The following is a 21,863-nucleotide window of genomic DNA, read 5'->3' on the forward strand; positions in this document are numbered from 1 at the left end:
GTGTGCATTAGCATATAGACGAAATTGCCCTGTGGCGCGGTCAGTTTGTGGCTCTCGTATGTAGGTAGCTACTGCGAAGGGCTCACATTTATTAACGATCTTGTATATATATATATGTATATGTATCACTGATATGGCTCATTTAACCATTCACTTCTTTCGACTGCTCGTTTAAAGAAGACTGAGATTGTTTTCGTTTAAAGAAAGAAAACACTACGGGAGCTAAACTATTTTCTTTTGTTGCCCCAGTGAATAATTTTAACACCTTCTTTATTGGTCCCTTTTCTTCATCTATATATATTTGTTGTATTTATTTCCTTTCACTGATTCTTTCTGTTTTTTATTTCTTATTCGTTTTTGTTTCTAATTTTTTTTTTTTTTACTTATTATTACTTTCTTTTATATTGAATTTTGTTTTTATTTATTTTTTTAGATAATAGTTTTTATCACTATATTTAAATTTTTCTACAAATTAAAAAATAATTTTTATAATCCAATGAAATATTTAAACATATTAGAAAAATGGGTGGAGGGGGAATTTTTTTTTTTACCGGGGAAAAAAGATTTTGATAAACTGCTATAATTTTTTTTTTCAATATCTTTAAAGCGGCGCGGTATTCTTTCAATTAAGTTGAATGGTAGAATTCAAGGAACGTGTGTAAATATATTAAAGAAAAAGAAGAAATTATACACGAAGATAAATTAGAATGACATTAGCATATAAACGAAGGTGCGATCAAATATTCAGAGGGATATATTGGAAGATCTAACGTTAAAGTGTGAAAAGAGAATTTTTTGACGCAAATGTCTCAGAATTCCTGAAATCAATAAAAAAAAAAGAAAGAAAGAAAGAAACTTATCAAAAATTCATAATAAATATATATTTTAAAATTAGGCACGTTTTTATGTATAAAATTATTTTTCGAATATTTTATCAGTTTTTTGCAATTAATATTTATTGACGATATAATATAATACTTAAATATATAATATAATAGAAAAAAAAATATAATACGAAGAAAAGTATAATAGAAAAAAATATAATAGGAAAATATTTTTCATTAAAAACAAAAATTAAAAACATAAAAAAAAAGTCTGGGTCTATAGTGCCAGCTCAGAATATGTGTATTTTAATTATGCAAAATTTTTGGGACTTTTAGATTTCATGGATTTTAGAAAAAGGATGATTATAGCGAATATTTTTGGCTCTATATATAGTATAATAATTTTTTGACAGGAGCGCGCGGCACACGAAAAGAAATTTTGTCCTCGAAGTTGAAAAATAAAAAAATTAATTTGCCATTATCCCAAAATTTGCGACCCCACACGTCGATCTTTGGGTTATTATTTATTTGTCGTATTTATGGTAAACACACACACACATTATGGTTTTCTCTCTCTCTCTCTCTCCCTAGGTGCAATCGTAATTTAGTCACGGGCAAAGTTTACGAGACGTAAAGAAGTTTGCTCTCTCGAGATATATGCTTTTTCTTCTTCTTCTTCTTCTATGAAAACGACCATTCACGAGTTTATAAATTTATTAACAGTATTAGGAGTATATATTATTCTTTAGATCGTGTGCGACAACAATATTAGAATTTTGTAAATCAAAATTTAATTAACACAAGTTTAAAAATATAATTTTCGTATTTTTTTTTTTGTTTACGCACACTAATTTAAAAGTATTAAATTAATACCAAAAATATCAAAGTGATATAAAAATTTATATCAATTTAATACTTTCACAGAAAATTAAAAGGCATTAAAATAAGCTGCAACGCTTTATTATTTTAATCCACACGGAGAAAAAAAGTTAGCCATATTAGCTAAAATTTAGCTATTTTAGCTAACCCTATTTTCTATTATATGGACAGCAATTTTCGTTAGCTAATACAGCTAAAAATTAGCTACTATAGCTAAAATAGTTTGCTGTTACAGCTAAATATTAGCTACTGTATAGCTAAAAATTAGCTATCCATATAATGGCACACTCATTTTTCTCCGTGCAATTTTGCTTATTTTTAATCCCACATTTAGTATTAAAATAAGCAAAATTGGATTAAAATAATAAGCGTTGCAGCTTATTTTAATGCCTTTTAATTTTCTGTGTTTTTATTAGTGTGCGGACAAAAAAAATAATGTAACAAATAAATTTTATTTGTCCGAAATAAAATGTTTCTCTGGTTGTATTATCTTGTATATATATATATATATAGAAAAACAAAATGAAGTCTTTGAAAAAATAATAATAATTTTTTTTTACTCTCCTGGTCGAGTTATGATGCGGGGTCAAGTTGACACAAAAGTGATAGTGTAATTTTAACCCGAGGCTGAGGTTAAGTGAGTGAGCAAAAAGCAATTTGTATGGAGAGTGAAAAAGAGAGGGAAAAGGTATATGTATATATAGGAAATCTCCATATGTTGCCGTAATAATACGGCGTTTGCTTTATAGTGTATAGCCAAGTGTTACAAATAGTGGCGGTGTAACAAACTGGCACTAAATCATACTTGTCAGTCAGCAAAGCTCGTTCATCGTTTTGCAGACAGGTGCACCTTGCTTGTTTTCTAGAGTATAACTACTAGTTCCCATCGAAAGTCAAAAGTCTGACAAATCATTGCTGCCGTTCGTGCTACCACTATATATATATATATACCTATATACTCTAAAAATTTCTATAGGCTCCAACAGAGCTCTTCAAATATATGTCTCCAAATTTTTTTCAAACAAAAAACTTCAACCATCATTTATCATCTCCAAAGTATTTCCCTGTGCACTATATAATTATCTCAAGGATAAATAATTAAATTTAAAAAAAAAAAATCTAATAATAATAAATTTTAGAAAATTATTAATTTTTATTTTCAACAATTATTTATATTTCGTAAAAAGTTTCCTTTTTTTTTTTGCAAATATTCTCAAAAATAATTTAATAAAAAAAAATTTTTTTTTTTCGTCGAAGAAATGTAATAATAATAATAATCAATTTAAAAGTGAGAGAAGCAATAATTTTCTATATATATATATATACAATTGTATATACACAGCGCAGGTCGTTCTGAATATGTTCAATTCACACTACGTGGAATTATTCTTAAAGGAGGCACACACATTTTATATTTGCAACCAACACGTAACAATGCTAAAATACATACTTTTCCTAAAAATATATGAATTACGTTTTGACTGATTATAGGTATTATGTCCCACGTTTGTGTATATTAAACCGCACTTCTCTCTTTCTCTCTCTTTCTCTTACATATATATATATATATATACATATATATATACAATAACTAGAAACGGAAAAAAGATGTTTCCATTATATTAATTTCATTTCTCGTTCAATGGGTGTTTGAACAATTCTATTAGTGCGCGTTTAGTGTATTTTACTTTAGAAAAAAAAGAAATGTTTATGAATAAATATAACACTGGGTTAAAATTACATTTGTTTGAAATTTATTATTGTTTCAAATTGCCGACAATATAATTGAAAGCAAGAAATGTTTAAATAATAACAATAATACTACTACTACTACTATTATTATTATTATTATCATTACTATATTACTATTACAATTAATACTATATACTATTACTATTTTTACTAATGATAATACTAATACTAATAATAATAATATAATAATAATAATAAAAATAATAGTAAATAATAGAACTAATAAAAAAAAAATTCATTTGTTACTTATTATCAAATAAATATTTTTTTGATAATAGTTAAGTAACCGATTATTTGAATCAAATAAAATTTTTTTCACTGCGTATAATATTTAATTTACAGGAAATAATTATAAGGATATATAAAATATAGAATTAAAAAAATTTATATTTGTGTACTAAAGTAATTGTTTTAGATATGTAAGAGCGATATTTTTTTTTTTTTAAATATATTTCCAAGTCGCGTCAAAAAAAAAAAAAAAAAAACAGTAGTATATATATCGTCGAAACAAACAAATCGCGTGTTTGAGCACATTGTCGAGATTTGCAATTCTAACTGGCAACAGGGTATATATATATATATGTAGGTATGAGCGACGCAAAATGAAGTTTAAAAAAAAGTGAACACCTGCGGTCACTTGAGTACACTTGGAATATGTAGAAACTTATATATATATATATATATACTACTATAATAATAATTATTGTATATATTTGAGTTTTGACTTTTTCGCCAACCATGCTGGTACATATATATATATATATATATATTTAGAGAGAAAGAGAGAGTGTGTGTTCTCAAGCAAATTGGTTCGCGTGTCTTCTCTCCTCGAGCGCACAAAATTTATAGCTTCATTGCACTCGGTGCGGATTCACGTTACCGGGCCGTATAGTACTTTGCAAAAGGTGATGACGAACAGTTTACAAAACACAGTTAGCGAGATAGAAGTGATATATAATCGAAAATTTCCTATTTTAATCAAATATATTTTTTTTTACCAAATTAATTTAACTTATTCAAAAAATATTTTAAAAAAAAACTTTAAAACTACCATTGGTTTAAATTAGGGTAGAATATAAATTTATAACTAATTGAAAATATAATTTTTGAAAATACAAATTGGTTAAAAATTTGATTGTTTCCAATTTTAACTGCAGCTAAAACTATATATATTGATTGAAACTACTATTTATTGATTATAGTTTTATTTGTAGTTAGAATTGGTTGAAACTACTATTTATTGATTATAGTTTTATTTGTAGTTAGAATTGGTTGAAACTACAATTTTTTGGTACTATAATTGGTTGATGGTACAATTTTTTGATACTATAATTGGTTGATGCTATATAATTGGTTGAAACTACAATTGGCAAAAAATCCAATGGCAAAAATGCAATTGGTTAAAACTACTACTGATTAAAACTACGATTGATTGAAACTACCACTGGTTTGAAATTGGATATTATTTAAAACTACAATTAATTGAAACTACCATTGATTGAGACTAAAAATTATTGAAACTACTACTGGTTATAGTTTGCTATTAGTTGCGGAAGTTTTGTTGAAACTACAATTGGTTTAAAGGTAAAATTTGTTGAAACTTCAATTTCTTAATACTATAATTGATGGAAACTACAATTATTATAATTGGTTCAAACTACAATTGGCTAAAAATACAATTGTTTAAAACTATCACTAATTGAAACAACATTTGATTGAAACTACCGCTAAAGTTTGCTATTAGTTAAAACAACATTTTGTTAAAACTACAATTGGTTGGAACTGTCATTAATTAAAACTACAATTGGTTGAAACTACAATTTGTTAAAATTACAATTGGTTGAAACTACAATTTGTTAAAACTACAATTTGTTGAAACTACAATTTGTTGAAACTACAATTTGTTGAAACTACAATTGGTTTAAAGGTAAAATTTGTTGAATCTACAATTTTTTAATACAATAATTGATGGAAACTACAATTATTATAATTTGTTCAAACTACAATTGGCTAAAAATACAATTGTTTAAAACTATCACTAATTGAAACAACGTTTGATTCAAACCACCGCTAAAGTTTGCTATTAGTTAAAACAACATTTTGTTAAAACTACAATTGGTTGGAACCGTCATTAATTAAAACTACAATTCATTAAAAGTACAATTGGTTGAAACAACAATTGGTTAAAACTACAATTGGTTGAAACTACAATTGGTTAAAACCACAATTGGTTAAAACCACAATTGGTTGAAACTACAATTGGTTAAAACTACAATTGGTTGAAACTACAATTGGTGGACTGTAAATTATAAACATTAGTTTATAAATGCCACATGATTAATTTGTAAATGGAACACAAGATGCGAATTGTGAACAGGATACAATAATTTAATTATCCTTCTATTGATGATTTTCAAAGTAAATGCGTCTCTTTATATAGATATATATATAAATATACGATAGATGAGAGAAGCATTTAAAAGACGAGATGCATTGAGTAAATCTTGACGATGATTTGATCAACGCCAGTATAACAGTGCTGGTGGTTTATCAGATCATGGCTATTGAATCACTCCATTAGGCAAGAGAGAGAGAGAGAGAGAGAGAGAGAGAGAGAGAGAAACATATATCCCTATAAACCGCCCTTACTTGTCCCCGCGTGACCCCCCCCCCTATCTAAATGGGGTTCGCTTGATATCACTGCAACAGACTGTGACATATTAGGCCACCCCCTATAAGGACATCATCCCCATATAAGAGCCCTATATAAGAGCTAGGGTGACTCCACTCTCTCATATATAGATTTATTGTTTCGAGATTTAGTGCGGCCGCAACCAAGTGTAGTCGTGAGAGAGCAATATTTGGGGTCTACCATCAAACTACATATATATATATACATATATACAAAGCTCATATGTATTTATTTCTAAATTCACAACAACTAGAGTAAATTACCAATAAATAGTTTATGTGTGTTCCCTTTCATGAATAGCAAAAAGGATTTATAGAATAAAAACATTACTTTATTTGGAAAATTATTTCTCTATATGAAAAAATGATTTTGAGATATAACAATGAAATTAATTGATAATATGCTTGCAATCAAAATTATTTTTAATGTCAACAAAATTTTGGTTGATCCAATCAAACTTTAGTTGGCACAAGCAAACTTTGAGGCACTTTATTTGTTGTGTCAAGAAATACTTGGTTGTGCCAACTAAAGTTTGATTGTGGCAATCAAAATTTGATTTGGACAACCAAAATTTTGTTGGCGTTAAAAAAAATTATTGTTGCCCTAATCAAACTTTATTTGGCATAAACAAACTTTGGTTGGCATAATAAAACTTTGGTTGATTCAATAAAAGAACTTTATTGGTTGTGTCAACCAAATTTCGGTTGTACCAACTAAAGTTAAACAAACTTTGGTTATAAGGCAATAAAAGAACTTTATTGGTTGTGTCAACCAAATTTCGGTTGTACCAACTAAAGTTAATCAAACTTTGGTTAAGGCAATAAAATAACTTTATTTGTATAGTGTCAACCAATGTTTGATTGTGCCAACTAAAATTTGATTCGGCCCAACAAAAATTGGAACAGAACAAAAATTTTGTTGGCGTTAAAAAAATTATGGTTGCATATGGTTATTAATCAAAAATGTTTTGTTAACTCAAACCTTATTGGTTTGAATTAACCGAAAGTTTATTTGGCTCAATTAAATACTTTATTCATTCGTAAAATTTATTAAACAAAACGTTTGTTTACTATTAGATCAAAGAAATATTTATTTGAATCAAATTTTCTCACAGAAATTAAAATAAGCTGCAACGCTTATTATTTTAATTCAATTTTGCTTATTTTAATACCAAAATGGATTAAAATAATAAGCATTGCAGCTTATTTTAATGCCTTTTAATTTTCTGTGCTTTGAAATAACAAAAAAAAAAAAAAAAAAATTGTGTTAATACAAAAAAATATTATACTTGGTATATGAAAGAAAAAATTTCATCACCTAGTTTTGATTTAGAAAGGAGAATTAACACGTGAGGGAGACAAGTTACAAATGAAAAAATAAAAGGAAAAAAAAAATCTCTCGATACATAAAATTAATGAACGTGTTTAATCCCTGAGGCGATATGTCCATTTGGTGTAGCGATTAAGGTTTAACCGGAAGTCATATTGAGCTTATGTGCTATCGTTCACCTAAACGAGACACATATATGTATATACGATTAGGTCAATTCTGATTTGTATAGGTTGTAACGGGACGCCTATGGGTAATGCATTTATATATATATATATATATATATAGGGTTTTAGTTATGCAACTTGACGAGGACGTAATTCGTTGCCTCAAGCATCGAATGCGATAACGTCGTCGTCCTATACATATATACTTTTGAGGCGCGGGGCACACACAAATGCAAATTGCGCGCGACTTGGCAAGGACGAGGTACATAGTGAAATGTGGAAAATTAAGGCTGCTGCTACTGCCTGCCTTGTTTGTGACCGTGTATATGCACGATTGGTTTTCTCAACTTCCTACGAGGCGCATTACATAATTCATTACACGCCACAATCAAAATCTCTGATCACATCTAAACAGGAAACGTGTCATTTTTCAAAATATTGTTTTCGAATTTTATTTCAAAAGAAATTCGCGCGAAAAAAAAACACATATACAAACACTTTGTTTGGTTAAATTAACCAATGTTTTTTCTATACTGTAAAGAAAAGGGAATTTGATTTTAACTCCCATTCTATAGTACCTTTTTGGACTTGATCTTTTAACTCCAAAATTGGTATATTAACTTCCCTAATTTTCTACAGTATTAATACTGTAGAAAATTAGGGAAGTTAATACCAATTAACTCGAAATGTGTTACCTCCTATGTTTAACAGTGTAATTATAGAAAAAAGCAATAATTTTTCCTAATTGAGAATTAATTTTAATTTTTGAGGAATTTACGTTTCAATTATTCTGTCATATATATACAATAATGCGAGAGACTAAAAGAGTTTTATAAATGGAACAAATTATAAAGATATATATGAAAATTTTGTTTAATTTGCTAAAACAAAACAAAATTGAATTGTTAAGATGATAATAGTAGACTTAAAACAGACGTGCAAAAAATATATATACACATATACCAAGTAAATTTGGAATATTGCAGGTATATATATAAAATTACTATGCTGTCGTGTTATTATTACAAAGCGCTCGTTATAATTGTCATAAGTAGAGTCGTTTTCTTTCACGTTCTCAATTATATCCGGAAGACACACACGGTCTTTTTTTTTATATATACACTGACATTTTTCCGTCGCGTATTTTACAAAATCTTAAATTAGATATACATACAAATATCATATATATATAATAACTTTTTAATATTTCAAAAACCAATTATACTTCAACGCGATATAATGATGTATAATTTTAATAATTACAATTATTTTCTGTTTGTAAAAAAAAACATGTCAATTCTTTTGCAAATTGAATTTAGAGACAATGGTTTTTAAATTAATGTGTTTGCAATTAATTTCTATTGATTGTATATACAAATGTTGGAATGTTAATTATGGTAGTTTTAATCCTAGTTTTAATAACTGAAGGTAGTTTTAAAGCGCATATGGTACTTTCAATCATGACAGGTACAACCAAAGGTAGTTTTTACTATGAAGGTTTAAACCAAAGTAGTTTAAATTAATTATAGTATTGGCCATGGTAGTTTCAACTGAAGGTAGTTTTAATCATGGTAGGTTTAACCAAAAGTAGTTTTAACTATGGCGGTTTAATTGATACAATTTAAGCCATAGTATAGTTAAAGCCAAAGTAGTTAAAACAATATAGTAGTTAAAGCTGTAGTAGTTTAATCCATTGATAGTTTTAACCAAGGTAGTTTCGACTAAAAGTAGTTTTTAGCATGGTAGGTTTAACCAAAGGTAATTTTAAGCATGGTAGGTTTATCCAAAGGTAGTTATAGGCATGGTAGGTTTAACCAAATGTAGTTTTAGGTATGGTATGTTTAACCAAAGGTAGTTTTAGGCATGGTAGGTTTAACCAAAGGTAATTTTAAGCATGGTAGGTTTATCCAAAGGTAGTTATAGGCATGGTAGGTTTAACCAAATGTAGTTTTAGGTATGGTATGTTTAACCAAAGGTAGTTTTAGGCATGGTAGGTTTAACCAAAGGTAATTTTAAGCATGGTAGGTTTATCCAAAGGTAGTTATAGGCATGGTAGGTTTAACCAAATGTAGTTTTAGGTATGGTATGTTTAACCAAAGGTAGTTTTAGGCATGGTAGGTTTAACCAAAGGTAATTTTAAGCATGGTAGGTTTATCCAAAGGTAGTTATAGGCATGGTAGGTTTAACCAAATGTAGTTTTAGGTATGGTATGTTTAACCAAAGGTAGTTTTAGGCATGGTAGGTTTAACCAAAGGTAATTTTAAGCATGGTAGGTTTATCCAAAGGTAGTTATAGGCATGGTAGGTTTAACCAAATGTAGTTTTAGGTATGGTATGTTTAACCAAAGGTAGTTTTAGGCATGGTAGGTTTAACCAAAGGTAATTTTAAGCATGGTAGGTTTATCCAAAGGTAGTTATAGGCATGGTAGGTTTAACCAAATGTAGTTTTAGGTATGGTATGTTTAACCAAAGGTAGTTTTAGGCATGGTAGGTTTAACCAAAGGTAATTTTAAGCATGGTAGGTTTATCCAAAGGTAGTTATAGGCATGGTAGGTTTAACCAAATGTAGTTTTAGGTATGGTATGTTTAACCAAAGGTAGTTTTAGGCATGGTAGGTTTAACCAAAGGTAATTTTAAGCATGGTAGGTTTATCCAAAGGTAGTTATAGGCATGGTAGGTTTAACCAAATGTAGTTTTAGGTATGGTATGTTTAACCAAAGGTAGTTTTAGGCATGGTAGGTTTAACCAAAGGTAATTTTAAGCATGGTAGGTTTATCCAAAGGTAGTTATAGGCATGGTAGGTTTAACCAAATGTAGTTTTAGGTATGGTATGTTTAACCAAAGGTAGTTTTAGGCATGGTAGGTTTAACCAAAGGTAATTTTAAGCATGGTAGGTTTATCCAAAGGTAGTTATAGGCATGGTAGGTTTAACCAAATGTAGTTTTAGGTATGGTATGTTTAACCAAAGGTAGTTTTAGGCATGGTAGGTTTAACCAAAGGTAATTTTAAGCATGGTAGGTTTATCCAAAGGTAGTTATAGGCATGGTAGGTTTAACCAAATGTAGTTTTAGGTATGGTATGTTTAACCAAAGGTAGTTTTAGGCATGGTAGGTTTAACCAAAGGTCGTTTTAGGCATGGTAGGTTTAACCAAAAGTAGTTTTAGCTATGGTAGGTTTAACCAAAGGTGGTTTTAGGCATGGTAGGTTAAACCAAAGATAGTTTTAGCTATGGTAGGTTTAAACAAAGGTGGTTTTAGGCATGGTAGGTTTAACCAAATGTAGTTTTAGGTATGGTATCTTTAACCAAAGGTAGTTTTAGGCATGGTAGATTAAACCAAAGGTAGTTTTTGCTATGGTAGGTTTAACCAAAGGTAGTTTTAGCTATGGTAGGTTTAACCAAAGGTGGTTTTAGGCATGGTATGTTTAACCGAAGGTAGTTTTAGGCATGGTAGGTTTAACCAAAGGTAGTTTTAGCTATGGTGGTTTAAACCATAATAGTTTAAATCAATGATAGTTTTATCCGTTGTAGTTTCAATAATGGTAGGCGTAATCCAGGGTACTTTTAGCTATCGTAGTTTAACACTGGGTAGTTTAAACTAAAAATAGTTTTAACTATGGTTGTTTCAACTGACATTAGTTAAAATCTTAATCACTTCGACCATGGTAAATGGAACCAAAGGTAGTTTTAATCACTGTGGTTAAAACCTTTGCTAGTTTAACTGAAAGTAGTTACAATCATGGTAGTTTAAACCATAGTAGCTTAAACCAAAGGTAGTTTTACTCATGGTGGTTTAAACTATGGTTGGCTCAACCAAATGTAGTTTTAAACATGGTAGGTTCAACAAAAGGTAATTTTAACAATTGTAGGTTTCTCCCAAAGTAATTTTAACTATGGTAGTTTAAATTAAAGATTAAATATGGTAGTTTAAATTAAAGATTAAATACGGTAGTTGCAACTGAAGGTAGTTTTAATCAAAGGTAGTTTAAGTTATGATAGTTTTAACCGAAGGTAGTTTCAACTATGCTGTGAGTAAATTTTTATTTAGATTTAAAAAAAAGAGAAAATAGAAGAAAAAAAAATAGGAGAGAGATGAATTTCTTTTGTATAACTGTATTATATAGATACAGTTGGCATAATTGGTGCGCACACCACCAGTTTTGACGTATCAATTGACCATAGTAAAAAAAAGTATAGCATCAGGTAGTGCGTACGTGGAAAATAGAGAAAGATAATAATCATTAGACGATTACAGTCGACGCCGACGAGACGCGCGCGATATTTTAATAGTTTCGTGCGAAGTCGAGAAAGCAATTTAAATTCTTCGCGATGCTGTAATTTCTCTGTGTGTGTATATATATATATATATACATTTTGTTCGCGAGCGATGCGATGCGATCAGACGACGACAACAACGACGACGACGAATATAACACCATATACACACCAATGCAAAAGAAACCGCAGCAAATCGCTCCATTCGATTTAATTAGCCAGTTACAAAGTTAAAGGCATTAATAATACAGTCACGTTTTTCCTGATAGGAAAAATTATTTTTGTCTCACCTCAAAACTTGTTATTATTATAAACCTTGAGAGAAAGTCATATATTTTTATTTCTACTTTTAAATACTTTATTGGTTTTTTTTTAAAATATAAAGAAATTTTTTTTTATTGGAAATAAAAATTGTACCATTATTCTAAAGAATATTTTTCTGTCGCTGGACTGAGCTCATCCTGTCCGTGTTTCCCTATCTCGAGAAAATTTTTTTTTTTTTTAATGTATATATAGTGATACTTTCAGATTATCAGTTATCGGTTTTTGTTATATGTGCAATTACCCAAAAACCGGTTTTTCTTTAAATACTTGCATGTTTCTTTAACAGATACCGATCACCTTCGTGCGCTTCCTTCAAATACCGAGAACAGACAGTAAAAAAAAGGGGAGAGGAATTGCAAAATTTGAAAAAAAACTTGAAATTATTTAATTCAACTTTTCTTTAGATTTAAAAAAATTTTTTTTTTATAATTTTAATGTGCGACTAAAATTGTGATTGTAGAACTTTTTTTGAGGTTCTGTATCGGTGATTGAAAACGTATTGATGAAAAAAAAAAATGAGCACAATCTCTTGTATCAATACAGTATGTCCATCTGTTAATTCATCTCCAGAGCCACACTCAATCGGACATATCATCGGTTTAATAAATCACTTCTCGTGTATATATATATATATATATATATATATATATATATATATATATATATATATATATATATATATATATATATAGTGATGTGGTAACGGGAAGTTTTCTGTTTTGATTCGCGCCACGGGTGGTTATTGACACCCTTCGAGGGAAGTTCTACAAATTTTCTATTTTTTTTTTTTCAAAAATTGACAAAAATATATATATAAAAAAATAGTTTTATTTGTTTCAAATAAATATTTATTTCTTGCAAATAAAAATGTTATTAGGCTCTGAGACAAATATATACATTTATATTTAATTCAATTTATTTGTTTCGAATAAAAAATTTCTCTGGATGTAATAAATAATTTCAAATTTTTTAATTATCACAACAGTTACATGATTCAGTAACAAAAAAAAATTTCATTTTGAAAATATTTTTAGTTTAATTTTATTCAAATAACAAAAAAAAATTTTTTTAATATCTAGTATAATTATATATTTATTTAAACGTATTTTGTAATGTGTTTAAAAAAAAATTTTTTTGTCTCTAATTTTTGTTTCCGACCTTTTTTTCATGTTTTTAGAATTATTTACTCTTCTCGGTTGTTACATATATATATATATATAGAAACGAGTTTCGGATGCGTGGACCGTTTAACAAAATTTAATCAAAGAGGGGATTTCACGTGACTATACAAAATGCGGCTCTCCAGTCAGCACAAAAAATAGCCTCAACTTTCTACTTTGTCCGTTCAATCAATTTTTTTTCCCCCGAACAAAAAGTTTTTGATAATTACGTTTACAGATCGTTTTTTTTTTCATTTTGAATATAAAGCAAAGAAATCATTATTTTCATGATTCTTATTTATTTAGTGACACAATCATTAAAATTGATTTCCAACAGCGTGAAGAATATTAAGACAAAGAATAATAAAAAAACTGTATACTGTTATTAAAATTGCTTTAAAAAATTATAAGTTTGCCTAAAAAAAAGACATTCTTTTTAACATTTTACAAAATCTTATTATAAATTATGATTTTTCTGTATTTTCTAATAATTTGTTCAATTTTGTATTTTTCTTTGGTTTCATTTTGTAATTATAATTATTTTTGCCCCCCGAAAAAAAGTGTTTTGTCAAATATTTCAACAAAGTAAAGAAAAAAAAAAAGAAAGTTAACACCTTTTTTTTAAATTGTTAATTCTGATGACATATTGGCAGGCTCATTGCTTGAAAATCGATCAATCATATTATAACTTTATAAGAACACCGCTTTTAGCTATATATGTATATATATATAATATAATATATTATAGTGTTCGCGTGAATGAAGAATGGTGGCTATTTTGTCACTGTGAGAACATCTGCCGTTTAGAAAACGCGATCACACACAAATGCGACAAGTTACACCGGGTCGTTTATAAATGGCGACTCTTACACCTCAGTCTTTACTTACACGATATACACGCAGTTTGAATATAACATTGAAACACCAGCCCCTCTCTCTTTATGCGGGTTATATATATACACCTCTCATTTTTTTTTTTTTTTCTCAAACTTTTTATTACCTATTTATCATTCAAAATCGTAAAAACATTTAAAGAAACGCGTTTTCTTATAAACGACTGTAATAAAAACTCGCCAATTTGTCCCTGTGTTGTTAAACATGGGGGCATAATGATAGGTAAATTAACTGAAGAATCATACATTCCTTACGAAACATTAATCAAGCGTCATACGAGAATATCGAGTTGATATTTGGATAAAAATTATTCTCGAAAAGAAAAAATACACTAGACTCTCGATAATTGGTCATCATTTTTTGTCTCAACTATAGAGGGCATTATTTTATTTTTCTTTGCCATTGCAATGTTTACCGAATTTTTCTTTTCAAAAAAAGTACACTGGACTCTTGATAATTGATCATAATTTTTGTCTCAATTATCGAGAGTTCAGTGTTTTCTTATTGCAATTGCAATGTTTACCGAATTGTTTCTCGACAACAAATCGAATTGATAAAAATTTTAAAAAACTACACTTGACCATAATTTTTGTCCCATTTATCAAGGGTTCACTGTTTTATTTTCTTTTTTCAAATCGCAACGTTTTTTTCGATATTTTGATATTAAAAAACAAAAAATACAGTTGACTCTCGATAATTGGTCACTAATTTCGTCTCCATTATCAAGGGTCAACTGTCATCCTTTCCCTGGTTTTTTATACATAAAAGAGGTAAAAATTTTTCAATTTTTGTTTACACTTGTAAAGTGCGAAAACTACAAAAGATTTTTCAGAAATTCAATTCATATTTGTAAAAAGTGTCACTTTTTTTCTAGTGTAAAAATTGAATATGAGGTATTTGCGGTTGGTATGAAAACAAAATGTTCAAAAAAAAAAAAAAAAAAAAAGACAAATTAGGTTGACAAGTCCGGAATATCCGGTGTGAATTGGTGCTTCAGGTATAACTGTACATATGGATCACACATAAAAAGGGTCTTTTTTTTTTTTCTTTCCCGCTGTGCGACGAATGGCTCAAAATGCATTACAACAAGCTCACTCTGTGTCCGTTTCGCAGTCCATTGTCATAGCTACTCGAGAATGTCAGCCGAGCGACGCTTAAATTTTTCAAAAGAACATAGTACTACTTTTACATGTCGAATCGGATTAACGGATTATTTGAACCCACCACTGGAAAAGTGAAGTGGAGCGAGAATTGAAAAATTTGAAAATAACAAAATCTCCTTACGCAATATCTTATAAAAAAAAAAAAATTTTTTTTTTCTCTAACAATGTTTCAGTAAAAGACTAAAGACAAAAAAAAAAAATTTGCAAAGAATAATGATAAATAAATAATAATTTTTACTATTATAAAATAATATAAAATTTTTATATTTAATGTTAATTTTTGAAATTTTTTTCACAGTGTGAAGGGGAATTCCACGTGTGGCGTCAAGTGACGAGAGGAAGTTGAGATCAAGTTGCATCCCACGCATCCTGTCAAGTGATGCTCCAAAATTGAAAAGAGATCAGATAAATAATTGGCTCAGAAGGATATAATACAGGTAGGTCCCTTTGATCCTTAAGGGTCCTTTGCACAAGGACTCCACAACATATAAATATATATATATATAAGGACACTTGATACATTTCAAGTGCTTCTTGAATTACAAAAAGTTCCCCTCAGCTAATGAGGATAATTTTTGGTAAAATGAATTATATATGTTTCAAATAAATTTATTTACTGTAACTTTATCTTAAATGAATATGATAAAAGAAAACTTTGCAAATGAAGATAAAAATTATGTTTGCAAAATGATGATGATGATAATAATCCTTCTCCGGATAGAAGTACGGTAAAAATAATATAGTAGGAAATAAATCATTTGAAAGATGAGAAAGGATATTTAAGGATATAAATATACATTTTTTTTTTTCAAAGAACATATGGTCCTATTTGCTTAATGTTTGACTCAAAGGTGCGCGCCTCTATATATGACAAATTGCCTGCGAGATTTCGAAAGACTATATATACATCCGCCAATGATAATGAAAGTTCATCATCGCCCGACGAGAAGAAGCAAATTATCTTCCAAGCAGGTGCTTTTTTTTTTTTTTTCTTTCATCGCGCGCGATTTCTTTTCCAATTCTACGAACTGTCGATTGATTATATCGATGAATCGTGCCGGCTATATTAGCTTATGTTTTTATTATAAAGTTCAAGTAAGGGCGTATACGATGACGCAAGAATTAGAAAAAAAACCTTATTGGAGAGTTCTTTTTTCGGTAAAAAAAAAAAATTTAATATTAAAAAAAAATGTGACACGCACGTGTGTCGTCAAGATTAATTTTCAGTAGAGAATATATGTTTGCGGTCCAAAAGGACTTCTACGCACTTAATTAATATTCGTATATGCCTTTTTTTTGGATGCCGAGAGGATTTAATTACTTTTTTTTAAAAAAAAAAAAAACGTTGACTCGTAAATCATCGGCGAGAGCGTCCTTATGCCGAGTCATAAAATAAAATTCGCGAACACGTGTGTGTTTCATCGAAAAAGAGAGAGAGAGAAAAAAAGAGAATCTTATTTCTAGAAGAATATAAAGAAAACTAATGTTGAAATAGTAATAGTTAAATATATTCTGAATACTGGCACGTCAAAACAGAAACGGATAATCCGCATAGGGATCAAGGGGGATTTTTCCCTCTTATATACCAAAAGAGGATTTCCCTTATTGTGAATTCTTTTTCGATTTTTGTTCCGAGGATCATAAAAAGAAATGCTATTTTAAGGAATAGGTGAATGATAATTCATTTCGAGTGCGTGGCAGAAATGTAGTTTTGAGCTTTGATGGTACATTAGAATGATGTGGAATTAGAATATATATAATTAGGATCTTATAGAAGAGGATGATTTGGTACCAGAATTATGTTTGCAAATTCAAACAAAAGATTTTAGAAATAGAATATACTTGAAAAGATGGATCAAGAATTTAAAGAAGATTTATGAACACCGAAATACCAGTACAAGTATTTATAGGATTTTAATGCGGGTCAAATCGGAAGCAGATTCAAATTTAAAGATACTGTTGTTGACAGAGGTTAGGAAACAGAGGGAAGAATTGCACTTGATTTCTGAAACAGATTTGAATATATAAAGATGCTGCACAAGGTTCAAAATCAAAGAGAAGAATTAGCACTTGATTCTTGAAATAGATTCAAAAATTTAGATACTGGCACAAGCTTCAAAATCAAAACGAAGAATTGGCACTTGATTTTTGAAACAGATTTAGATGCTGGAGAAGGTTCAAAATTAAAACGAAGAATCAGCATCTGATTCTCGAAACATAAAAAATTTAGATACTGCACAAGCTTCAAAATCAAAACGAAGAATTGGCACTTGATTTTTGAAACAGATTTAGATGCTGGAGAAGGTTCAAAATCAAAAAGAAGAATTAGCACCTGATTCTCGAAACAGATTAAAAAATTTAGATACTGCACAAGGTTCAAAATCAAAAAGAAGAATTAGCACCTGATTCTCGAAACAGATTAAAAAATTTAGATACTGCACAAGGTTCAAAATCAAAAAGAAGAATTAGCACCTGATTCTCGAAACAGATTCAAAAATTTAGATACTGGTGGCACAAGCTTCAAAATCAAAACGAAGAATTGGCACTTGATTTTTGAAACAGATTTAGATGCTGGAGAAGGTTGAAAATTAAAACGAAGAATCAGCATCTGATTCTCGAAACATAAAAAATTTAGATACTGCACAAGCTTCAAAATCAAAACGAAGAATTGGCACTTGATTTTTGAAACAGATTTAGATGCTGGAGAAGGTTCAAAATCAAAACGAAGAATTATCACCTGATTCTTGGAACAAAAAATTTAGATACTGCACAAGGTTCAAAATCAAAAAGAAGAATTAGCACTAGATTCATGAAACAGATACTGCACAAGGTTGTTGAATGGTTCAAAATCAGAAAGCAGAATATATACTTGATTCCTCATGTCTTAGAAAAGACTTTTCAGAGGCTCGAAAAGATCAACAACAGAAATTTATGTATATGATTCTCCGTAGAGTCACAATTTACAGATTAGCATTAAAAATAAAAAATAAAATAATAATGTCAACGAAAAAAGAACAACTGCTATCTAAAGACAACAATTTTCCTGTTATCTTTGAGGTGATCAAGGTTCATAAAATTCTAAAGAAAACATTAAGAGAGTGATGTAGGAACCATATAATTATCCGCATATATGTATTGATAGGAGAGTCACCATCTCTAATAGACAGAATGACTATGTTCATTCGGAGAGGCAATCACGATAAGGATCAGGAGCACACGGCACAAAATGATCAAAGAGAGTATATATACACAAAAGAAGAAGAAGAAGAAGAGGAGGAATAAGAAGAAGCTAATTCAAAGACACTAAAGGCAGACTGAGCAGGTACTAATTTGCCGACAGGACCGTTGATCTTATCCATGGCCATTGATCGAAAAAAAAACCATCGTAAGGTGACAAGTCAGACAGTAGCACCTGATCTAAGATTCCCAGGTTTTACCTGCTCTGCGGATTAAGATAAAAATCTCTCCTCTCTCATATTCAATTGGCCTTATATCCGCATGCACTTTTTTAGCCGACACATTTTCCGACGGTGAACTTTCTTTTTCTATTATATCACAACACTGAGAATTAATAACACACTCACCACATGACCATGAACTGGTGTCTTGCTGATTGATTGTAGTTGAGGATAGAGTTGACCAGCCGCCGCTGGTGTCATATCAGTCAACATCTCGTGATAGGCCTCTCTTTGCCAGAGGTCCAGCTCCCCAAGGGAAGCAAACTTATTCCCTCTGACAACAATGTTTGCGTCAATAATAAAAAAATTTTATCTCGAAATATATATATATATTTATTACACAAGGGGAGGAAAAAAAAAAAAATTATTCAACACTCGGATCAAAGAAGAGAAAAGGAAAAACAAAATATATTGTTGAAGAAAAAACAATTTTTTTTTTTTTCGGGGAACCGGTTAAGCGTGTGATGGTTCCCGCTCTTCGCCCCGTGACAGACTGCCGGGCAAACACGATCGGGGTTCTCTTCACTCAAACACGTCCGGGTTTGGTGTAGTGAATGTGCTTTGGTAGTAGGGAATTGTAGCCGAGCCGAGGAGACCTCCGCAGGCAAGAGAAAAAGAAGAGAGTAAAAAAAAAAAGGGGGCAGAGCTGTAGGGCGGGTAACTGGGAGAATGGATCACCGCCCCCAATCCGCCCCTAAGCAAAGCCCACTTGGACTTTCGCTCCCCCACCACTATATATGTTATATCTTCGAAGCGAACCGTAATTTAACCGTGAAATGCGCGCGCACACACTTTACTCTCTCTCTCTGTGTCTCTTGAAGAGTAGAATCTGAAGGGGGGGGATAAGCACGCGCAGCGACTTAACTCTTCCGCCTCTTCTTTACTTCTCTTCCTCTCTCTCCCCCCCCGTTTCAACCCACCCCTATTCCTTTATCTTCTGCTCACGTATTTTTTTTAAACCTTTGTTCTTTTCCTTTTTTTTATATGTATATCTACTTTACATATATACACACTGAGTTATATGAATCGAAATTTTTTTTTCTAAAGATGGCCATTGGTGGATTATTAATTTTTTTTTTGTCGTTGCATATTCGGATGATAGAAAAAATTTATTTGAATTAAATAAATTATATTTGAAGCAATATAATTTCTTTATTTGAACAAATAATTTCTGTATTTGAAAGAAATAACATTACACCCAAGAGAAAAGATATTTCTTTGATTTAAAGAAACTAATTTCTTTTGACTTATATTTTATCTTTCATTTAAAATAAAATTTTCTTTGAAACAAAAAAGCTTAGTTTCAAAATTTTTTTGATTCAAAGAAATTTGTGCATTAAATTAAAAAAATTCTAATAATGATATATATGTAGGGTCGAAGAAACATTTATTGGAATTAAATAAAAAATTTCTTTGAAACAAAGATGATTTTTTTGATTCAAAAAAATTTTGTTTGAAACAAATAAATTGTCTTTGCAAAGAAAAATTTGTCAAAGAAATTGATTTCATTAAATCGGAGAAATATTTTTACTGTTTGTTTCATTGATTTAAATAATAAATTATTTAAGACAAATACTTATATTTTTATAATTAAGTAATCGATTATTGAAAACAAGTAAATTTTTTTTTCAATGTGGTTTCGAAAGTATAACAAATTCATACCAAGTTTATTAAATTTTGATAAAAAAAATTTATAGAACAATTTTTGATACATTGAAAAAAATATTTATTTGATTCAAATAATCGGTTATTTGACAAATAAATATTTATTTGATTTAAATAATCGGTTATTTGACAAATAAATATTTATTTGATTCAAATAAACGGTTATTTGACAAATAAATATTTCTTTCCTATCAAATAAATATTTATTTGTACTTAAACACCCAGAGTAAAGATATATTTGTCTCAGAGCCAAATAAATATTTATTTGTTTCAAATAAATATTTATTTGTTGCAAGTAAATATTTATTTGTTGCAAGTAAATTTTATTTGATTTAAATAAATATTTTATTAATGAAAAATAAAATTTACTTGCAACAAATAAATATTTACTCGCAACAAATAAATGTTTTCTCTGTGACAAATATATACGTTTATTTAACTCAAATATATTATTATCTTTGTTTGAAATAAATCATTTTTCTAGATGAATATAATTATTATTTGAATCAATCAAATTATATTTCTTTTTCAAATATAGTAAATTTCCAAATACAAAATATTAAATTCAAATAAAAATTATTTGGTTAAGTAAACATTTATTTGATGAAGTAATAACCGATTATTTGAATCAAATAAATTTTTTTTTATTAGTATAATAATAATTATATAAAAGTCACATTTGCGTTAATTGTGGTCAATAACCCTTTTAATTCTATATATATAAATAGACTAATGTGTGGTTACGACAGAGTGGCACTATATAAATATAAGTATATAGTAATTGACCCTTTCTTTCATCAGACCGTCGTCCTTATATTATATAAGAAACAAGAGTCGATACGATTTGAATTTCAAACTCTCCCGATTAAAAACACATTAGAAGCCTTATGAGATCATTTATATAGTGCTTGTTCAAGTTTCTACGACTTTTCCCTTATAAGGTCGTCTGCAGGCAGCTCTCTTGATATTGCATGATATTCAAGAATTTAATGGACTCCTAGCAAGTCGTTATCTTTTGAATATTTGACGCCCCTTTCAGTGGAAATCATAAGGTAACTCAAAAGCTGTTACATTATTAATGTACCGGATTATTGTTTTTAAGTTATTCCCGGGGAAATGAAAAAAAAAAAAACCGAAATAAATTTGTACTATTCTTTTTTCTCTTTTCTATATATATATATATATATATACAAAAACATTTATAAGGACATATATACATAATTTAACGATATTAAAATTTATATATACGTATGGATAATATATGGTAAAATTATTCAGGAAAAA

At 29.2% G+C, this 21,863-nt stretch overlaps 1 protein-coding gene and 1 long non-coding RNA gene across 4 annotated transcripts in view; one reads left to right on the forward strand and one right to left on the reverse strand.

Moving 5' to 3' along the window:
- The window catches only part of LOC127283075 (uncharacterized), a 39,680-nt gene extending 23,529 nt beyond the window's left edge, over window positions 1-16,151 (forward strand). The window contains exon 3 of the long non-coding RNA XR_007843296.1: window positions 15,755-16,151. This is a non-coding gene — a long non-coding RNA (uncharacterized LOC127283075). The remainder of the gene's footprint in view (window positions 1-15,754) is intronic.
- LOC127283063 (transcription factor Sp8) overlaps window positions 1-21,863 on the reverse strand; it is a 58,703-nt gene that overhangs the window by 20,386 nt on the left and 16,454 nt on the right. Inside the window, exon 1 of one of the 3 annotated variants that reach the window (XM_051307725.1) lies at window positions 19,041-19,493. The exons of the other annotated variants lie outside the window; for them this stretch is intronic. Coding sequence (XP_051163682.1) covers window positions 19,041-19,127 — 87 coding nt within the window. The 5' untranslated portion in view covers window positions 19,128-19,493. Of the gene's footprint in view, window positions 1-19,040; window positions 19,494-21,863 lie in introns of those variants that run through there. 3 annotated transcript variants of the gene reach the window in all.

This window comes from Leptopilina boulardi, unplaced genomic scaffold (assembly GCF_019393585.1).
Source record: "Leptopilina boulardi isolate dan_hultmark-lab unplaced genomic scaffold, ZJU_Lbou_2.1 LbouV2_305, whole genome shotgun sequence".
NCBI classification, from domain to species: Eukaryota; Metazoa; Arthropoda; class Insecta; order Hymenoptera; family Figitidae; genus Leptopilina; species Leptopilina boulardi.